We start from the raw sequence: 22,172 nt of genomic DNA on the forward strand, positions 1-22,172 counted from the left end.
GAGGGTGAAACATTCTTCTCGGACGCGTGTGCCTACAAAATCCAATATTTCCGAAACTAGAGCTGTAACTGGTATACACCTTAAATAACATTATTAAAGAATATTTTTTTAAATAATAGGCTTCTTTTTTCATAAAAATATTCCGAGTACTTTTTGAGATATCAGACTTTGAAGTGAGTGGTCACCTTGAGGGTCAAATCTTCTTTTTGGACGCTTCCTTTTAGAGTCTAATATATTGAGAAACTATAGCTGAAACGGATTTAACTGCTAAACAATATTATTACAGAATACTGTTCTGAATAATATTTCTTTCAATTGAAAAACTAGTCCAACAATCTGAATAAGAAACATTCATTTTTTTGTCAGCTCATGAAAAACAACATAAATTTTTCATGAGAGTGGGTGAGTCAATGAGATACAAAGACCCTGTTGAAGGTAGAGACATCTCTTGAGGATCCGAAATGGATCAAAGACCGATGATGAAGGAACTAGAGGAAAATAGCAAGAGACCTAATCATCTTCTTTGCATGATAGCAATCTAAAACGCTTGATATTAATATATTAAAAATTATTGACAGTTTTGCCCCTGGATATATAATTGACCCTATCCGTATGTCCGCGGAAAATTATCACCCGTCGCTGCTCTGATTAGCTCGATTAAGGTATAGGCCGTAGGCAAATTCAATAATAAAAAAAACATGGAAAATCGATTGAACCAGAACGACACGACACTTATTTATAATCGTCCTTATATTATTGAGCACTGTAATACCAAGATTACCTACTAAACCCGTAGGCTGAACATGTAATAGTTATTCGATGATTTTATGATTGACTGGGCCTGATGTTGGAAGATCCTTATCACCTTCGCGATGTTGGTAATATCTTCATCAGTAATTCAGCACTTTGTCGGGATATTTAAAGTAAAACCGTTCATTAATTCCAGCCTTTTAACGGGATTTACTGGGATTAATTGTACAGGTATCCGTTTTGTAATAACCTATAAGAATAAAATTTAACCACACGCCATAATGTTTCAACCAGATCGCAGATAAGTTCGGGGGGATTTGACAAATTATCGGTTGTGTCGACCTTCTTATGTAGGCAATAGTTTACTTGTTAAGGAGTGTAGGAGATTTGTATTGCTCATAGCGATCGGTAACCCTAGACCATAACCGAAAAATCACGAGAGGAAACCTAATATACTTAAACGATCTGATAGGAGCCTATCCGTGCAAGAGATACATTGTAAGGAAGTGTTTTTGATAAAAGATACGCTGCCAATTTATGAACAGACAAACGCCACATTTTTAGCTTTTATCTGCAGCTTATATCGGTGAACTCGAATTCTTACACCACCTGAATACATGCAGAAAAGCTCGCCATTGATTTTCCACTTAAGGTATGCCAAGACACACCAGAACAGATGAAATGATTATGTGAGCTTAAAGGAGGTTAGATTACACCAGCTAGATTACATAACTGACCTAAGAGAAATTTACAAAAGGACGCTTTCCAGACAGTGTTTTAAACTTAAGGCTTTTTCCATCTTAAAGTAATTTCTTTAATTGTTGTAGATAAATTTCCAATTTAACTCCTTAATCTTGTCACATTACTAGAGAATACTTTTCTCAATAAAATGCTTTTTATTTGATGATTTTTTTGACATGAAAGATTTCCCAGTACGTGCAAGCTAGTGGTTACCTTGAGGTTCAAAGCTTCTTCTTGGACACTTCCGCCTAAAAAGTCCAATATGTTGGAAACCATAGTCGGAACTGGTGTAAACCTTCAACATGATTATGACAGAATTTTTTTTTTTCTGAATAATATTTTTGTCATTTCATGAAAATATTCTCAGTAGTTGTTCAGATAACAGACTTTAAAGCGGATGGTCACCAAGGGTCAGAGCTTATTCTTAAACACTTCCGCTTAAGAAGTTCAATATTTCTGAAATTATAAGCGAAATTGGTTTGAACCTTAAATAATATTATTACAAAATACTTTTCTGAAGAGTTTTCTTTTTATTTAATGGAAATATTCTCAGTAGTTTTTGAGATATCAGATTTTAAAGCGAGTGATCACTTTGGCGATAAAACATTCTTGGACACTTGCTCTTAAAAAGTCAAATAATTCAGTCCAGTCTTGTTCTTTCCAGTACCTAAATCAATTTCCAAGACTCTTAATCTGTAGACTCCAGCAAAGGTCCATGAATCTTCTACTCCCCGTACTAAACTTACTTGATAGATGCAGATGATACTCCCCATCACACTTTCTGTAAGGTATCTTCATAACAACAGTCTTATGTAAAGAGCATCTTCTATCTGATGAGAGAAGTCAGAAGTCACTACAATCACCTAAAAATTCTCTTTTATTGTATCTGAAGTTCTCTTCGTATATTGTCAAAAGTCTAGTCAATTCATAATGCAGCTACTGGTCAGACTATTTCTTCTTATTCCTGATCCTAATCTCAATCGAACATTAATCCTAAATTTTATGTTATTTAGATGCTAAAAGTCTTCTTGTTTACTTTGGTTTATATAAAGAAAGTCGTCCACATTCCCAATAAACCTTAAATTTCTTTCTCTCTCTTAGACTTATAGTGGATTTCTAAAGCTCCATAGAAAGAGATGTTAATCGATTGCCCAATCAGAAGACTCCCTCAATTTTTTTTATCAAAGAAATCCAACGTTTCTTCATCGTCATCATTCGGTTTTGCATCAAATGGTGCTTCTGCTCGAACGTCTATCCTGACGACTTTATTAATCACGAACCTGTCTTCACAACGTCGATTATACGTGTGGCAATAATAAAAGACCATCACCCATTCTCTTTCATCAATCTCTTCCAGTTTTTACTAGCAATATATAGAGGAGCATATTAAGCCCTTGGGCGGTGCATTCTTAACTGAAAACGCCTTTTACGTCGAATTGCCACCAGAAGGCATTAAACGCAACCCATCAACGCGGAAACAATCCAGCCGAATGATGTATACCATCTATCTATCAAGTAAATATACGAAGCAACATTACTATTCTTATGTTTTATTGCAGACGAACGATTTAACGATACGGAAACGGTCTATGAACCTCGCGAAATCAATTCAGTTAAAATTCAGTGTTATTATCGGAAGATAAAATGGTCCATTTGATTTAAAATTGATAGGGCGTATTCCATATTGCGATTTATCGAAAGCCGTTCAGTCATCCGTCCGATCTATTACATATTATCCTTTTCTAGAGTTTGCTAGAATGATCGCGGACCGTTTAGTCCTCCGTCCGATCCATTTCATATAATCGTTCAACCTGACAGCTAGAAATGGTAACCGCCGAAAGAGAACATAGAGACATTTTAGTCATGTGTTCTTCGCCACTAATTAAATCAAAAACTGAAGAAATGAAAATAATCAATCATCCGTTTAATTCATTCGAAGTATGCGGAAGATGCGGGGATGGTAACAAATGGTATGCAATAATTTTACTTACGATTTCTGGTCGGGTATCAAAGGTCAATTTAATTCCGAAGCAACCATGGGTGTCAGTAAAAATGAAGCGACTTATTACTCGGTGTCACGGTCAGCAATTTTAATGAAAAATTGAAAGTTTAAATTGATAAAGCGAAATCGGTGTAAATCCTTTGTACCGCCCCGTTTGAAAAGGAAACGCGAAATTCGGTGACGGATGGTTGGAGAAACTAATTATTCAGGGGCGGATCGGATTGGGGGTTACCATTTATGATCCACCTTGTTGGATGGTTTATTTGCTACGGTTCCGCCGTGAACTTGTAATTTTAATCTAGATAATGTAATAGGTCGGTTTTTCGTTAAACGAGACTGCTATATAAATGTGATGAGCGTTTGCAACGTCGTAAAACCGAAGAAAACTACTTGTTAAGCTTGTTACTTGCTTGAAGCCATAATTAAGATTTTTGCGTCTCTCACTGGTAGTTACAGTGTTTTATTGGGCTGATACAAAACTTACTGCAGTTATTTGGAACCTTGAATCAGGAAGTTTGAAAGGGGTGTAAGTGCTAAGATGAGAAGTGGTCAAACATAACTAAAAAAAACAATACTATACAGTGCATCCGTAAAGTAGCGGATAAATTCAATAAAAATATAATGGACCGTTTCTGAAAAAAATGCCCGAACCCGTTGATTTTAATATTTGGTTTAGGGTTTTTCTACGTGGAAATTTAATATACAGGGGACTCAAAAAAAGATGAGATGTCATCAATATGTTTTTTAAATGGAGACCACCATTTTTTAATGTAAAAATAAATCAGAAAGAACGCATTTTTTTACAAAGGATATGGTATAAATGAATAGTGGTTGCATAAGCTATTTTGAACGAAAAATGATGGTAAAATGTAAAACTAAAGAAATACCTATCTAAAGTAAATATTGAAATTAAGCACCATTAACAACTTGATAATAACCAAGCTGATTTAAAAATTCTTTTTGAACGTTGTCAATGACATCTGGAGTGATATTTCTAATTTCCTGGCGCATTTGTTCTTTTAAATCTTCTAAAATCACTGGTTTAGTGACATATACTGTACTTTTTAAGTATCCCCATAAAAAGTAATCAAGGGGAGTTAAATCTGGCGATCTGGGTGGCCATTCAATGAACCCTCGTCTACCTATCCAATGATTTAAAAAAACTTCATCTGGATAATTACGAACGGGTAAAGCATAGTGTGGCGGGGCTCTATCTTGCTGAAAAAAAGATCACGTTGGTGCATGTCCTTCCGCAGGGTGACATTCGCCATCTCAAAAAGGATAAACACCACTTGCAAATGTAAAAATACTTCAAATAGTTGCACCAAAATACATTCACTTTTTGACACTGACAACAACTAAAAAACCAAAATACCAACATTTAATTTAGATAGATATTTCTTTAATTTTACATTTCATCATCATTTTTCGTTTAAAATTGCGTATGTAACCACTATTCATTTGTCCCATATCCTTTGTAAAAAATGCGTTCTTTCTGATTCTGCATGAAAAAATTTTGTGGTTTCCATTTAAAAAACATATTGATGAAATCATTTTTTAGTCACCCTGTATATTTAATTTATACAAAGAAAAACCCTAAACATTTCATTTTTATTGAATTTATCCGCTACTTTACAGATGCACTATATATATCAGTCTTATTACTTCATTTCCATCACCACTTGATAACCTCTTTAACGGTAGTTTATTAGATAAAAATCATAATATTCACATGATTGTATCTCTTGGTCCTCATTCATATTCCAATTTCGGTGAAACTTTGACCTTGCTTGAAACTTAATAAAAAGGTTAATAGCTCCCAATGACGGAATATTGACTTTTTTCAGTTGGCCGATGTGCTCCGTAAATAATCCTGGTATTCAAATATTTCTTTTACTTCTTGGCAACTGCTTCTCTGCTTGCGTTCAGTCCTCCGTCCGACCCATTTGATATAATCGACTGACTAATCAAAGAACCGCCCATTCAGTTTCAAGGTTGGAGTTCCTAGGCATTTTTAATAAGCAATTCCTAAGAGAAATTTTATTTACTCCTAGACAAATTTAAATTCTTTTCTTGGCACCCCTGTTCTTGAGTTTGTGGAAATTAGCGTGTATCGTTCAGTTCTCCACCCGACCCAATCAGTCTCAGGGTTATCATTCCTAAGTTTTTTTAATCTAGCAATTTCTAAAATCTAGGTAAAATGATCATCTATAGATCTGTTAGATAAAAAATTAATTTATTAATGGCTAGCTTATTGCAAATATTATTTCATTTACAATATCTAGAAAATTTTCCCCTAGGAAAACTAAAATATCCACGTGGCAACCGTGCTGCGGAGTTTGCGTGAATTGGTGCAAACCGTTCAGTCTTCCGTCCGATCCATTTGATCTAACCACTCACTTAGTTTCAGGGTTGGAATTCCTAGGTTATTTTCATTAAACCATTCCTGGAGGATTTTTTAATTTACTCCCAGAAAAATGTAAATTCTCGTCTTGGCACCCCTGTTCTGGAGTTTGTACGAATTAGCGCAGACCGTTCGGTCCTCCACCAGACCGATTCAGTCTCAAGGTTGCCATTCTCAAAGATTTTTAATCGAGCAATTTCTAAACACTAAGAAAAATTGGCCATCTGAGAATCCATTAGATAAAAAAAATTTAATATCCTACTGATTTTAAGTATTTGTTCATTTACCATATCTAGCAAATTTTTCCCTAGGAAAATTAAAATATCCGCATGGCAACCCTGCTTCGGAGCTTGCGTGAATTGGTGCAGACTGTTCAGTCCTCCATTCGATCCATTTGATATAATCGATTGGCTCAGCAAAGACCCGCCCACTTACGTTCACGGTTCGCATTTTTAGTCATTTTTCATTAAGTAACTCGGAGGCATTTTTTTAAATTCACTCTTAGAAAAATTGAAATTCTTGTCTTAGCTCCTGTTTAGATGTTTGTGCATATTAGCGCGGAAAATTCAGTCCTCCACCAGACCGATACCCTCAGGATTGTCATACTCAAGGATTTTTTAATGAGGCAATTCCTGATCACTAGGGAAAATTAGCCGGAAAATGAGAATCTGTTAGATAAAATTCAGTTCTTTTACTATATCTAGGACATTGCCTTCTTATAGAAAAAAATTTGGCATGGTAACACTACTCAGTTCTTGGTCCGACCAGTTAAGTCAGAATTTAGAGTAAAACCAATCCGAGAGAATGCAGAGTATAATCAATAAACTAAGTAAAGCCATTCAGTCCTTCCTCCAATACCTTTAACTCAATTTCACTAATTAGAGTTAAAAACTAAATGAGTTCTATCAATTTCTTTTTCTGATCAGCCTGTTTTCACTCTAAATATATCTTCTGATCAAAAAGTATTGCCCCAAGCTCATTTGTATGTTTTGCACTTCATCCTTTGAATCATGAGATTCTTCTCGTCGTTTGTATCCTACAGGTGACAGGTTGGATTACAGACAATTGGACCACTGGGACAATTACATGGTATTAAATTTCTATTCCATGTAAAACTAAGAGTTGCGGTTAATATGTAAAGTACACAATAACTATCTTAACCATTATCTTACTTAAAAAAAAACGTTAATCTTAACATCTAATTTTCACTGCTCATTAAATACGTCAACTGGCGAACACCAATGCACATAGCATCGTTAAGATAACATTACCTAAGTTAATCACCTTTACGCTTTAATCTATCTTCAAATACGATTCTTTGCTTGTATCTCATTTCATCGGATACGTAATCTGCTAACGCGTTAAGCGAAAGTGAGAAGTGTGACTTAATTGCTAATACGTCGAAGTGCTTGTTTGGTGCGCCTTTGCTGTAAAATAAAATGATTTTTTTTTTGTTCCAGGTGCCTTAACAAAGTCTCAGTTCCCAGTTTTTACGATCTACGCTCAGAAAAGCTGCTTAGGGGTGAAACCCTGTGAAAGAGCATGGTGCATTGACCGTGTCCAGAACTATCGACTCACCAACTATGTGAAAACTCACCAGATTGTCGGTTCCAGACAGGAATGTTTCGAATTGTGTTTGGGTGAATCAGAGTTTGCTTGCAGGTAAGTCATTGTTTTTTTAAGGGGAAATTATTATTACTTACTGAGTAGTTAATGTCGTTTGGTTGGTGCTTACCTGGAAATTAAAAAAAAAATAGTATTATTATAAGGGTTAAAGGCATTTGGCGTAAATGTATTAAAAATCTTATAAAACTAAGGCAATGGGAAAACGGCGTGTGCGCAAGTCTGTCGTGAACCGTTTAGTTTGCCATCCGACCCAATTATTAGAATTGCCACTTGGTCCTAGAATTTCCGTTGTCCCCAGGGTAGTATTAACTTTTAGGAATCTAAGTATTGATTAGGGTATTATTATCTAAATTGTTATGTTTAAATTCAGTAATATTAAAATGTTTATTTTCTAAGGAATTTATTCTAAATCTTCTAGAAAAATTTATGTTTTCGACATAGCAACCTTGCTACCGAGCTTGCACGAATCATTGTGAACCGTTCAATTCTTCGTTCGACCTCTTTGATATAATTTGGGTAAGAAATATAGCGAGACTATCTAGGGATTTGTTAATATATCAGTCTTTGCTCCTTGGAAAATTAAAATATTTGCTCTTTCAGAGTTTGCGTAAGTGTCTTGACCGTTCAGTTTTCCACTCGATCCATACAATCGAACTGCCTTCGCAGTTTCAGGGTTGCCATTGCTTATTAAGTAATTCTTATAATCTAGGGAAAAATTACAATCTATGAACTTTTTAGAGAAAATTTAAAATAGATTTATTAATGACCGACTAGTATTTAATATATAGGCACTGCTCTTAAATAAAAAAACAAAATCCATAATTATTGCCCACTATATACAACAACTATTGAAATCTAGGAAAAAATTACAAGCCTGGGATTTTTTAGATAAAGTTTAAAATGAATTTATTAATGACCAATTGGTTTTAATATATCAGTCATTATTTCTAGGAAAATTTAAATATTTGCCTTGGTAATTCTGTTTTAGAGTTTGCCTAAATATCTTGACCGTGAAGTCCTCCATTCCGACCAATACACTCAAAGTGCCTACGTAATTCCAGGATTGGCATTGCGTATTGAGTAATTCTTAAAATATAGGGAAAAATTACAATCTAGGGATTTTTTATATTAAATTTAAAATATATAATAAATATAAAATATATTTCACAAATTATTTAACTCTCAATATTAGTGCATTTCCTACATCTTCCAAGTAACACTGTTCTGTCTGTCTCATTGACAAAATTACTGCGGACCATTCAGTCCTCCGTGCGTCCCATTCAGTCTCAGCGCCGTTCTTGCTGAATTAGGGAGGGTAAAACGTAGTGTACTGGATACGAATTTTGAATTCAAACATTTTTTCAACATGGTCAGAAAGAGAAAATCTAGAGATCAAGTATATGAAAGCTGAAGAATAAGAAGAAAAGATTGTTTGACGCTTTTTAATACATAGCTCCAAAGCGGAGTTTGCGTAGATTGTTGCTCAATTAGTCTCAGTCCGACATATTTAATATACTCCCAACATTGCGTTTACTAGGCATTTTACCTCTAGGAAATTGTGAATTCTAGTGAAACGTCAGTCGTTTATGAACGGAAACTCATAGTGCTGGAACCTCCAGAACTTCCAACACAAAACTATTGATAAACACTTTAAGACTCTAAATATTTTTCTGATACTGTCAAAACACGATCTAATTAAATTTCGCAGAATGACAAATGCGTTACGAATTTCATCGATAAAGTAACGGCAGCAATCAATAAAGATGGCGGCATTTACCGACAGTACAAATGAGGCATGCGAATAATTGCCGGGCAATTTGCTTGATAGTGCCTTATTTCGCAATTAGGGATACTGGCTGTAAATAGTTTTCTAGCATAATAAATAAGCGGGCAAGTGAAATTTAACTTTCCGAAGCAGTTTTGAGATTACCTAGAGAATCGTATTAGTATATGCACATTCAGTTAATTAATTCAGATGAACTGAAGATGCAAACAAAATTAGTTAGCGAAACACCAATTTTACAGGGTGAAATCGTGCGTAGATTTATGTGGACCGTTCAGTCCCCCGTCCGACTCATTTGATATGCTCGATTTTTAGAGGCATTTGCGATCTTGTTAAAAGTCTCTGTAAGCAGTTTATAAAATAGTTAATTACGTAATCTCACTATGTGAGCCAGGGAATGTAATTAGCACATCCCGTCGTAAAATGATACAAAAATGAAGGAACGACGGCATTAAAATTCCAATTGTAAGTGTATTGACATTACTTGGGTAACTAACCTGTAATGGAACTTATCTGATCAATCTACATTTAATCCCGGTGATTACCGAAATTTTATTCCGATAATGACTAGTTATTGCTTATGCCAAATATGGTTCTTCAACTCTGTTTTTGGTCAGCATGGCCCGCTGATTTCTTAACAGGGGAAATGAACGATCATCTTTTTAGATTCATTTTTAACTATAAGGTAATAACGGGTACAAAAACATTCCAACGGTAAACTTAATGTTATGCAACTGAAAGTCCATTATAGAATCCTTTATTTAGACATGCATATCAAATAAGTTCATTCCGTACCGATAAGAGGCATGACTGGTAATTTTTTTTTTATATTTTCTAAAATTATAAATTTGGTGATGCAATGTGCATTTTAATATAGTCATTATTAAGAGAGCTATTATTTATATCAATAATATGCATCTTCTCTGGAATAACCTTCAATATAATAATGATAATAATGTCTATAGAGTAAATTAAAAAGTTGAAACATGAACTGATTTTAAGTTTATAAACACCATCATCAATTTTTACAAGGTCACAGCAATAGTACAGCAAGAGTCTTACCTACAGGAAGACATTTTATCGTTTCACCATCTACATCAATTTTTACAAGGGTTTCATACTTGTTTCTACACTGAATCCTATCAAATAGAAGAGCCTGACATTTATTGGTTAAATGAATTGGTTGGTATGAATTTAAGTTAACCAGAGATCTTCGGAGGCTCTGGCAAGCAGGCGAAGGTCTCGAGAAGCACGTTTGTTAGCTTCTTCAATTTTATTAGTAAAAATGACAAGTAATTTTGTGTGTCATCAGCATATATATGGAGCAGTGAGTATCTGAGATAAGATGATTATTGCGAAGTATATAAAGTGAAAAACAAAGGTCCAAGGATGAACCCTAATAGCAAGCCGCAAACAAGGATAAAAAGAAGACAACTTGATAACAAGATATCATCCATTACATTTAGGTGGACAGCTGTAGTCCCCTCTGAACACACATTGAAATGGAGGCAAAATAGCAAATCTATCCACATTATTTGATTTTCAAAACTTTATCTAATATTTTGGAGATGGTGGAAAAAATGCTGAAAACATAGGCCTATAATCGAATAATTGACTTGGTGATGCAACTTTGGGTATTGGAAATAGATATGAAGATTTCCCAGACTCTGGAAAAGTAGACGATGCGATACAGCAGTTACAGGCACAATATGTGGGAGAATAAATATACAACAGTGTATCAGCATAGCCAAGCCTATCCCATCTATATCAACGGCTTCGATTTTATAGAAAACACTGCCTTCCTAACTTCCTCGAGAGATGTAAGTTAAAACTCTTAATTTCTAACTCCTTCCTTTTTATTTTAAAGATAAAATATCAAAGTTTTAAGTGAATAGTAAGCCTACGCAGAACATTCCAGAGTTAAACTGATGCTTTATTAATACCCAACTAATTTTAAATATTTCAGTATTTATTCTTAGGAAAATTAAAGTATTTGCCTTGACAACCCTGTTTCAGAGTTTTCACCATTCCTTTCTCCACCTGACCAATACACTCGGACGCTCCACGCTGTGGCAGGGTTGACATATTCCAGTGGTTGATTAAAGTAGCACTTCTTCTCTCGATGAATAGCTATTGTAACTTGGTTCCGAGGTTGCCAATTTTCTCAACTACTTACTGTTTTTTCCTTTTTATATTTTGAAAGAGCCGTATTGATTAAAAGCACAAGATATCTCATATTATCTGCAATCCAAGAGCTCTTCCGCTTTGTTACTATTTTATTTACAACGTATGGTGAACGTTCATCGAAATATTCTCGAGTCCTTAAGCATATTGATCCTCCTTCTCCTGATCAATTTGTCTTCTCATGTCTTAGGACCAAGTTAGAAGAGTTGGTCTCTTAGTGTAGCTGCAGGAAGACACAGTCCCAGGTTTGCCACTACTCATTGAATACTTTATGAAATCTAGGGAAAAATTACGATCTAGGGAGTTTTTGGATAATATTTTAAATTAACGTATTAGTGACTGAGTTTTAATATTTCAGTGTCTATTTCTAGGAAAACCGAAGTATTTGCCTTGGCAACCCTGTTTCAGAGTTTGCGGTATTGTCTTTACCGTTTAGTCATTTACCCGACCCATACGGTCAATGCCTACGCGTCCCAGGCTTGCCACTGATCATTATGCCTATGAAAATTGAAATATTTTCCTTGAAACCCATTTTTAAGAGTTTGGGACGCTACCTTGACCGTTCAGTCCTTCATCCGACTAATAAAGTCGAACTGTCTCGGACACAGTGTCAGAGTTGCCTTTGCTTATTGAGCAATTATTAAGATTTAGGGAAAAGTGACAATAACTCAAAATAGATTTTTTAATGACCAAGTGGCTTAAATATTTTAGTGTTTACTCCTAGGAAAATTATAGTATTTGTTTTGGCAACCCGGTTTCAGGATTTGTGCATATTTTGACCATTCAGTCCTCCAACCGATACATAGGAAAAAATGTCGAAGTCAATCTAAATTTTTTAGATAAAATTCAAAATAGATTTGACCAACTTTTTGAATTAGTTTAAAAGCTAATAAACTTTTAATATTAGTGCTTTTACTATATCTTAAGAATTACCATTTTTGACGTGGCGACACTCCTCTGCCTGGCTATGCGCAAAACGAACCTAATAGCCTTTGAACTTGTTTAGTGCTTCGTCCGACACTCTTAAACCTCATTGACTAATTCAACGTGGATCGTTCAGTCCTCCGTGCACCCCATTTAGTTTCAGCGTCACTACTGCTGAATTAAGGTAAAACCTATTGAATAACTGAGTGAAAACTTTTAATTCAAACGTTATAAAAAAATGGTCAAAGAGAGAAAGAGAGAGAGAGAATCTAGGTCAGATATCTGAAAACTGAAGAGAAGTGAAGAGCGCAAATTATTGAAAATAGTTCAGTCCTCCGTCAGCACTCATCTTCCAATGGATGCCCTGAGTGGTCCAAACTATAGGTCGAAATGTCCGTAGATTAATTATGGACATCTACTGGATAATAATTTTGTACAAGCCAATGGATTTTAATTTATCTTTATCCAATGGAGTTTCAGTGGCCTTCTAAACGACGTTTTGAAAAGTATAATTAGTTTACCTGAGTCCAGTAGAAAATCCGTTAGACTCATATTTTTATAAGGTACATCAGGCATTCATACTGGTTGAAAGATAAAAATATGTATAACGTTTCATAGATTTAGGAAATTCTTAATGCCACACCTTAAAAAAATGAGAAACTATTTGATAAATATTAATAAATTAATGAAAAGCCATTGGAATCATAATTTCATAGATGGATCTATGAAAGACGTTCATCTTTTCTTAAATAATAATAATAATAATAATAATAATAATAATAATAATAATAATAATAATAATAATAATAATAATAATAATAATAATAATATTAATAACAAATCATTTGGAAAAAACTAAACGCGTAAATAAAAGCCAGACATAATGTATAAACCAACTTTCAAGTGTGACAACACTAAAATCTTAAACTTAAAATAATCTAAATTTATAAACATGTCTATGTAATATTTATTTTTAATATTTTTTAACACAAATAAAACACATTTTTAAAGTAAATCACAAAAGCATAATCTATGCCGGACATCTGGGTTCAGAAGGCTATTTACTGACTACCAAACATCATTGTAAATATATGTTTTTCAAAAACACTACCTAAAATGTGTAAAGAGTTTAAGTTGATATAAAAACAAATAATTTGTCTAGTAATATTGTAAGAAAATGATCGTTTAAATAATTCAGTTCGATGTTTGCGAATTTAAAGCTTTTTTCTTCGAAGTTTCAAATGATGAACATTAACTCTAAAGGATATTTTCCGATAAAGGTATGGTGTAACTTTTGTATTATTCTCTTATCCTTATAGTCCAAGCACCAACCATAGACAATATCAGAATAAGACAACATTATATTGAGATAAAACTAGCGAATCACACAAGTAATGTTGATATCCAGATATTGCCTATGAATATCAATAGACTTTAGCGCCATAAGCGTTCCTAAGGATTCCATTAATTTAGTAATTACAATCGGCATATGCAGACGTATGGGATAAACTATATTCTATGGATTTAGGTGAATTTCAAGCCCATGAATTGAAAAAAAGTAAAAAGCCATTAGACGAACAGAAATGAAAAGACACTGAACTCCTATTTTTCTATAACATTCATATCTCGTCGAAAACGATAGCTTAATTTTAATAAATATATTTGAAGTTACGAAATTCTTAATATCATAGCTTCAATAAAATAAGAAGTCATTGATAAAACAATAATAAAGAGCCATTGGGCATTGGACAATTCTAATGGATGTGTTTAAAATGAGTACCAAGGTAGTACCATTTAATGGACCTGTTCCGCATTGCATGGACATTTTACTCCGAAATTTACGTTTTCACTTTGCATCAAAAAATTATCTATTTATTGGACAATTTTATTTATTGTCTTTCATATGGACTGAACATTTATATTTAAAAAAAAGGAAACTTTTGGATATTTACTGGATATATTGAGAGTTATCATTTGTGATGAGGTTGCTCCTTAGGAGTTTCTGGAAACTGAGGGTTACATTAGTCCTATGGTTGGAACCTTTGGTGTGGTTTTATTCTGTCTCGTTTTTTCGGAATCATACTGAAAAACTCATACCTTATAAACATTCTTTAATGCAATTTTCGTTAACCTAAAGCCAATTTAGTAACGGTCTTTAACAGTACCGTCTTAAGGTCGGTCGTCAATTGCCGCCCCAACTCAATAAACGACGTGCATGAAATCCGCTCTTTAACCTCGACGACCTCTCACACATGGCACTTGGTGCAAAAATTGAAATAAAGCACGGATAAACGGGCAGATATGCAAAACGGCACGTACGTATTAGCACAGAAATCGTGCCAGATAAAGGAGTACCGCATGTCTTTATTCAAGTATTATAATCTCGGTAGGTGTAATCGTCTTAGATAAACTGATATTAGGACGGGATGTTAAGCCCGGTTTGGGTTAAGTGTCGGTAAGAAGAACTATCGTAACGACGTTAATTAAACTTAGATATTATGGGCGGTTCGAGTTACACCTTAAACCAAGTTATTTTATAAATATACGTATAGTCTCGGATGTTGTTATTTCATTCAATTACGATTTAAATTTTAATTATTATAAGGTATCATTAGCTTTTTGTTATGATATATAATTGAAATACCAGTGATTAAGAGTATATAGCACTGCCTAAAAACAAGACAGCGTATGCTCCTCGGTTGAAGAGTTAACTACGATTATACTACCAATATCTTGGCCTTAGACGTTATAAATATACCAAAAGGGAAGTTATTATACCTGTCCGGTCAACGAAAATCTTGGATGCGGAATCAATGTATTATATTGCAATAACGAGTCTAGTCACTAATTAAAACCGAAACGAAGCATAAATCAATCAATCTTTATTAATGCTAATATATAGTATGTACATGTTTACATACGTCATAAAAAAAAGATATAATATATGTTAGAACTCAAAAGAATCCTAGCAATAGTATCATTTTTAAAAGAAGAGAAAAACAGTTTATAAACAGTTCAAGGTTAAAAACACATAATTGTGATTAAAATATTCCTGATATGTATAAGAAGTATTTTCTATTAGTAAGTTCTTGACTGTATTCTTAAAGCTAACAAAAGTCTCACGTCTCAAATATTCATGGGAAGAGCATTAAAAAATCTTATAGTATATTCCAATATATTGGTCCATCTTGACACCTGCCAAGTCGCCAATATGATTTTAGTGGATTTTGCCGATTTTTTTAAGTCTGATAATTATAGACATGTTCGTAACAGTTACGTAACAACTTCTCATTATGTACGTCTGAATGTCTTCTTTTATATATAAAAGTCGTACAAAACGATACAGGTCACAGTCATCAACTTCACAAATACATGCCCACAGTGTTATAGCATATGAGAGATATGATAGTGGAACAATGTTAAATAGGATAAGCAAAGAACTTATACGTTTTTCAGCAAGACTACTTATGTGATTTCTCCATTGCAGCTTATGGTCTAAAGTTATACCTTAAAAGGTATCCTCAGCTTAATTTGGGACATTCACTTCTCTTATAGAAAGCACTATTTGTGCGGTCTTTAAGATTTGCTGCATTAAGTAGCAACTTGTTGGAAAGAAAAAAAGCCACTATTCTAAGTTGAAGCTCTAGTTTGAGTATTTCTATAGAGTTGTAGGACCTCCGATAGTAAGTAAACACCCATAGATAGAATAGTGTCATCAGCCAAGAGTGGTCATATTTCTTCATCTTCATGTTGTGGTAGGTAATTTATTAAAACGAGAAACAAAATAAGTCCTAGGATACGACCCATTTTGAATCCATCTGACACTACTATGACCTTACTAAGCTCCACTTGTTGTATGTTTTGAATGTAAGATTGCAAGAGTAAGATGCTGGCAGGTGAAAAGTTGTTATGGGAGAGCTTCCGCAAACGAATATTATAGTTGACACAATCAAACGCTGTACTCAAATCACAAAAGGAAACCTCTCTAGACATAGTTCAGCTATCTCTGACTGCCTTAAGATCTGGGGCATTCATCTCCATTTACTCTACATTTACTCATCTTACATCAACTTCTTTAGGTACAAAACTATTATCCAGATAGTGATTAAGACAAGTCAGATTTATCTCCCCTTCTCTTCGATATATATGGGCAATTCTTGATGAGTGGAAGAGTGCCATCGCTGTTGGCTGCAGAAAAATTAACAACCTACGGTACGCAAATGATCCCCTGATAATAATGAACTCATTAATATAATGTAGAAGCAAGATGAACAGAGCGGACGGTACGGATTGAAAATCAATAATTCAAAGACTGAAGTAATGATTGTGGACAGTGATAATAACAATAGCCTTACATGACAAATTTCGTCAGTTACCAAGTGGTCAATCACTTTGAGTATCTTGGATCTCTCCTCACCAATACCGGAGATTGTGAAACTGAAATCCGTAAGAGCATCGTCATGGCACGAGACTCAACAGCGAAACTCACCCGTATCTAGAAGGACACTTTCATTGCAATTAATACTAGATTCAGGCTTATACGAACTCGCATTTTCTCCATAGCGATCTATGCAGCTGAGACGTGGATAATGAGAACTGACGCTCTAGAAATGTGTTGTTGTACAATACAAATAAATAAAATCAGACTACCCATTTATGTCATCCAACAGTATTTAACATACTTTGGACCCATTGCCAGGAGATCAAAGGCCTTAGAAGGAAACAGAATAAAAACCCAATTTGCAGAACATTCAGACAACAGCTTAGGAATGAAACTAAAAAGTCAACTGACATCTTAATATGTATCGACATTCTCCAACTCCTCCAAACAATGAAAGAACTTGAAATAACGCACCATAATTATTGTAGAGAAGAAAAATAACGTTGATTAGCATCTTCAGCGAGCGATTTCCATATCTCAGTCTTGCTCAGTCCTGAGCATTTACCAGTATCTTTTTCATATTTTGGAGATTAATATGCATTATATCATATTTCTCTTTCAATAGATGGTGTAATATTAGAAAACATCTGGTAGCCGATAAAACGGTATAGTGTAAGGCCATAAAAGCCCAGAATATTTACCGCATTAGACTGCTGAATAATAAACAGTTAAAACATACATTGAGCAACGTCTGTTAGTGTTTATTTTAATTACATATGTTCTTCAAATGTCGATAAAAATTGTTTGCTACAAGAATACTTGGGAGTAAATGAAAGTAAAAGCTCCTTCGAGTTCACCAAACGGGAGAATTCAAGCTGAACAAAGCTCATGAGCTTTTAATAAAGAGTTCATAAGTTAGCGAATTTTTAAAGCTCACAAAGATGTATAGTGAATATATCTGTTTGTCCTTTTTCACCAATAGAGTGTCAATATGGACAGTTCTTCTCTTGTGGTACAGATATAAACCACTTATCGCGGTGACCAGATCGATTGCTTTTATTCTGGTCTTTTTATTTCGTATCCCAGACTCTCTCACTTCCTTTTCTAACATCCATGGCACGGCTTTCTTTGATGTTACTACTTAAACATTCAACATGATGTTTGACTAACAACGAGTTCAAAAATCTGGTTTTAATTTCTTCTAAAGACTATCACCTGAGAATGATAATAAGGATGAAGACCTTTTCGAACACGATCAGCTATTAATTGTAGTTAATGCAACAGGAATTTCAATTTGTTCGTTAGTGAGAAACCTGCTTCTCGATGGAATTTGTGTTTAATCAGTCGTAATAACTATAGAAAATGAAACCACTAGGAGTGTGCAAAAAAGAAAAGCGGCATAAACAATCAATCTTTCTTCATGAATCCCTGAAACTCATGAGTCTTATGTCCTTGCTAATGATGATTATGATGAAAGTGAGTCTCTTAGAAAAGTTGAATACGAGGACAATTTTTAGGGAAATCATTGCTTAAGAAAAATTGTCTTCTTGAAGGGAGATAAATACTAACAATCTGCAAGGAAAATAAAATAGTGAGTCCGAGGAAAAAAAGTTTATCTATTGAAAAGAGAGTGAAGGCAAATAGTTCTAAACTGTGGAAAGATCCAAGTCTCTAATAGTTTCATCACATTTAAAATAAATTGAAAGAGATGCTAGTTGATGTATTGTGTGCCACAGAAGCACCACTCGTAGTGCCAACCAGAGTCTTGGACTCAATTGGAGTTTTGAGTACATATTAATGATCAATATCTTCTCATATCTTAGGATCAAAAGAGAAGAGTCCTCGGAGGTTAAGAAAGTGCTGCAAAGAAGAGTTGCAAGTTCATGATGTACTGATTACTCTTTAGGTACCCTTGCGCTGTAGAAATTAAATGTTACCTTGAAGGTGAGTTCTAAGCTAAAACCACGTTTAAAACATCCATATTTAAACGTAATGAATGGCCTGATAATACTAGCATCTTTGAATAATCTACAATTTTACAGTTGGTATCCAAACCGATAGTTAACCTTTTTGCAGGAGAATTTGTCACGCAACAACACGTTTAGCGTACGTTTTCTTTTATTAACATCAGAAACAAGGTCGCACGCACAATTTGATTTCGAGTGTAATAATTATTGTTGATATGCACTGGTGTTAAAAATTTGCATAACTATTTCGCCTCATGAATGAGACCCGTTCGCCTTAATTTAATTAAAAACCGCTACATATTCCGCAATAAATATTATATTGTAAATAATAATTACAGTTCAGTTAATATATTTATGAATAATAATTTTACTAAGCGATAATCGCCGAGTTGATGTAATTAATAACATTTTTGGGTTACATGGTCATTTCCTTCAGTATCCCGCTAATGAAGTGATTTAATTGGGTAGGCTACGTTTTAAGTTGAGTTGAAAGCGAAGTTCATGTTCCTTTGTTATACTTGGCCCTCTTGTACTATACATGCCTGACAAGTACATTGATTCCGCATCCGGGACCTTTATTGGCTCAACCTGTATATTAATTTACCTAATCATCTAGTTTATGAAGTGATTTGAGAGAAGTAATTAGGTGCGTATGCTTTGCTTAACTAAAAGAGATTATTGTTATTTTGGTGTGTCACAGAAGACAGAGAAAACCACAACATCTACCCAGAGTCTTGGAACCAATTGGAGTCTCAAGTCCTTGAGCACATTGATTCTTTTTCTTGATCCAGATTCATTGATCAATTTGTCCTTTCTTGTCTTAGGACCAAGGTAGAAGAGTCCTTGGAGGTTTAGAAAGTGATAATGATGAAAGTCAATTTCCTAGAGGAGCTATAAGGAGGCTTGGATTTTTTTAAGAAGAGATTGAAGGTACAAAGTCCAGAATTTGCACTTAAACTGCCACTAAATTTATCCGGATTACTCCTAAAGATGTATTAAAGGAATTGAATATTACCTTAAAAGTTAATTTTCGATTAATTTTTAGATTATATAGAATGCACGTTGGCCAAAGACTCATTGGCGGAGCGACCTTTATAAAGTAAGGGAATACATTCGATTTTGTTCAATTTGGGCTAGTTTAAAACTGAAATGTAAGTGCCTTTAACTATTGTATCCGGTAGTGCGCCAACGTTTTTATTAAAATTGGTAGGAGACGTCATTTGAACTAAAAACTGTTATTTTGATTTTTTCACAAAAAATTAAATAGCACGTTATAATTGCGATGGTGTGATGGTAGATTCATCTTATTAGAAGAAAACTGGAAACCGCAATCGGCTATCTTTTTTACTATTTGTAAGAATTAGATGAAGAACAAGAATTCTGTTTTCCAACTCCTGGAAAACATAAAAAATAACATTAAAAATCTGGCAAAATAAAAAAATGTCTATACAAACCTCTATAAAATTTAAAAAAAAATCTAATACTTGTTTAGTAGTTTTGAGCAAATTTGTATTTATTTGGTATAATTATAGTTTCATACACGTAAATGCATTTCCTATTTTTTTCTAGATTTCTTTGTGTATAATATTCTATTATTACACTATAAGACATATACGGGTATGAAAAGTATATCGTATGGTACATATATGTGATATCAGGGTCATTTTATCACATATTTTAGGCGTGGTGATCGAGTGTAATATGTCATAACTTGTCTATTTTTTAAATGCCAAAATTTTCTCCCTTTTGTAAACAGAACCGTATATATATTGTATATATATATTCTACAATTTAATAAATATGCCTTGACCATATACGATTGATAAATATACCAAAACCAAAAATTTTAAAAATCGTTGATTAAAACATTTGTTTAGCGAGAATAATATATGATGTATTGCTTGTGACAAAAATTACCACAACTCAAACTAGATTCAGATGAAACTGACAATCACACCAACTAAATAATGTTAAGCACTTAAATCTGATCCTTTTCATAAAAAAAGAAACTTTAACTTTGTTGTGTATACAAGAAACAAGTGTCACATTTTTTATCACAAATTTGAATGTCAATGAAGAGTCCCTTGTGTCACCATTTGAACTCGTCTTATCCCGTTACAAAAATCTTTTAAAAAAATAGTAGCTTAAGTAACTAAAGCTAAAACAGATGCAAATCATCATGATTATACAATTTACTTTCCCTTTCGCGGTAAGTGAACTCGCTCGGATCCGACCTTGCTGCACTTGCCTTTGCCACGCAGAAAGACCATTATATTAATAAAAAATCATTTTATTTGAGCCATTAAGTGATCTTTTACCTCGAGATTAAAGGAAAGGAGGCATCGTAAAATCGTTAATTAATGGGAGCGAATAGACATTAGAAACTAGACACACTGAAAAAAAATGCATTTAAAACACTCATCGGTAATAAAATGTATCCGTCTAGGTTAACTGGATGAAGCCACTTTAATGCCTTTATGCAAATTAAAGCAAGAAACTGTTTGCCTCCAGATTATTTTCGAATATATCATTATGAGAGGAGCTTCTTGCTGCTTAAACCAGCTTGAAACCATTAAAAAAGTGGAAATTGGTGCTCCAGTCTAGTCTTAATTTTTATTTAGTCTTAAATCATTTTTTTATTAAATCATTAGCATATTCGCAGTATTAAATAAGGCTTATGTAAGCTAATGAAAGCATCTTGTAAAGCTCTGATGCCAACGTTAAATAATGGTTCTAGGAAATTAATACATGTTAATCCCATATGGTAATTTTATGGTTCAAAAGCTTAATTATAATTATAAGGTCTATCTTTGTTGCACTGCTATAAAGAGAGTTAATTACACATTTCTTCAAATTATATTAGGCTCATAATCATAAAAATATTTTAACAAATTATTAGTTTTTATAAGGTGAAGGCAAAAAAAAGTCTTGTTTCTCCAGAAAATTCCTAATTTTTAGTATTTTGTGACGACCGGTTTCGCGATTACAAAACTTATCGCATCATCAGGTCGAGGAATAATAATCAAATAGGGGGGTAGGGTAAATGCATTAGGTCCTTATAAGCACGCTCACTTATTATTATAAAAGAACTAAGGTACTTACATTAGTTAAAACGAAAATTGTCACATATATTATGGCTAAGAGACGACGACAACCATACATTTCTTTGAAAATTTAAAAAAAAATATGTTTGTCGTTTCGTAAGTAAATAAATAATTAATTAATAAACCCCCTTTTTGATTTTTAATTCTCGACCTGATCATTACAAAATAAAAATAGGAATTTTCTGGAGAATTAAGACCTTTTTATTACCTTCACCTTATAAATAAAACCCCAGGGACATTACTCTATAAAATATATTAGTTTTTAATCATTTTACTCTGTTATTCTCGATTTTTTTTAAAGATTTA

The 22,172-nt window shown here is 33.7% G+C and overlaps 2 protein-coding genes across 10 annotated transcripts in view; one reads left to right on the plus strand and one right to left on the minus strand.

Annotated features, from left to right (window-relative positions):
* Positions 1–22,172, minus strand: part of LOC126741573 (autophagy-related protein 16-1) — a 579,654-nt gene that overhangs the window by 446,264 nt on the left and 111,218 nt on the right. The gene's annotated exons all lie outside the window — the stretch shown is intronic.
* Positions 1–22,172, plus strand: part of LOC126741569 (uncharacterized) — a 251,654-nt gene that overhangs the window by 191,091 nt on the left and 38,391 nt on the right. For all 7 annotated transcript variants that reach the window (XM_050448039.1, XM_050448037.1, XM_050448042.1 and 4 more), the window contains exon 4: positions 7,358–7,559. In XM_050448039.1, the coding sequence (XP_050303996.1) occupies positions 7,358–7,559 (202 nt within the window). The remainder of the gene's footprint in view (positions 1–7,357; positions 7,560–22,172) is intronic.

Source organism: Anthonomus grandis, chromosome 10 (assembly GCF_022605725.1).
Source record: "Anthonomus grandis grandis chromosome 10, icAntGran1.3, whole genome shotgun sequence".
NCBI lineage: Eukaryota > Metazoa > Arthropoda > Insecta > Coleoptera > Curculionidae > Anthonomus > Anthonomus grandis.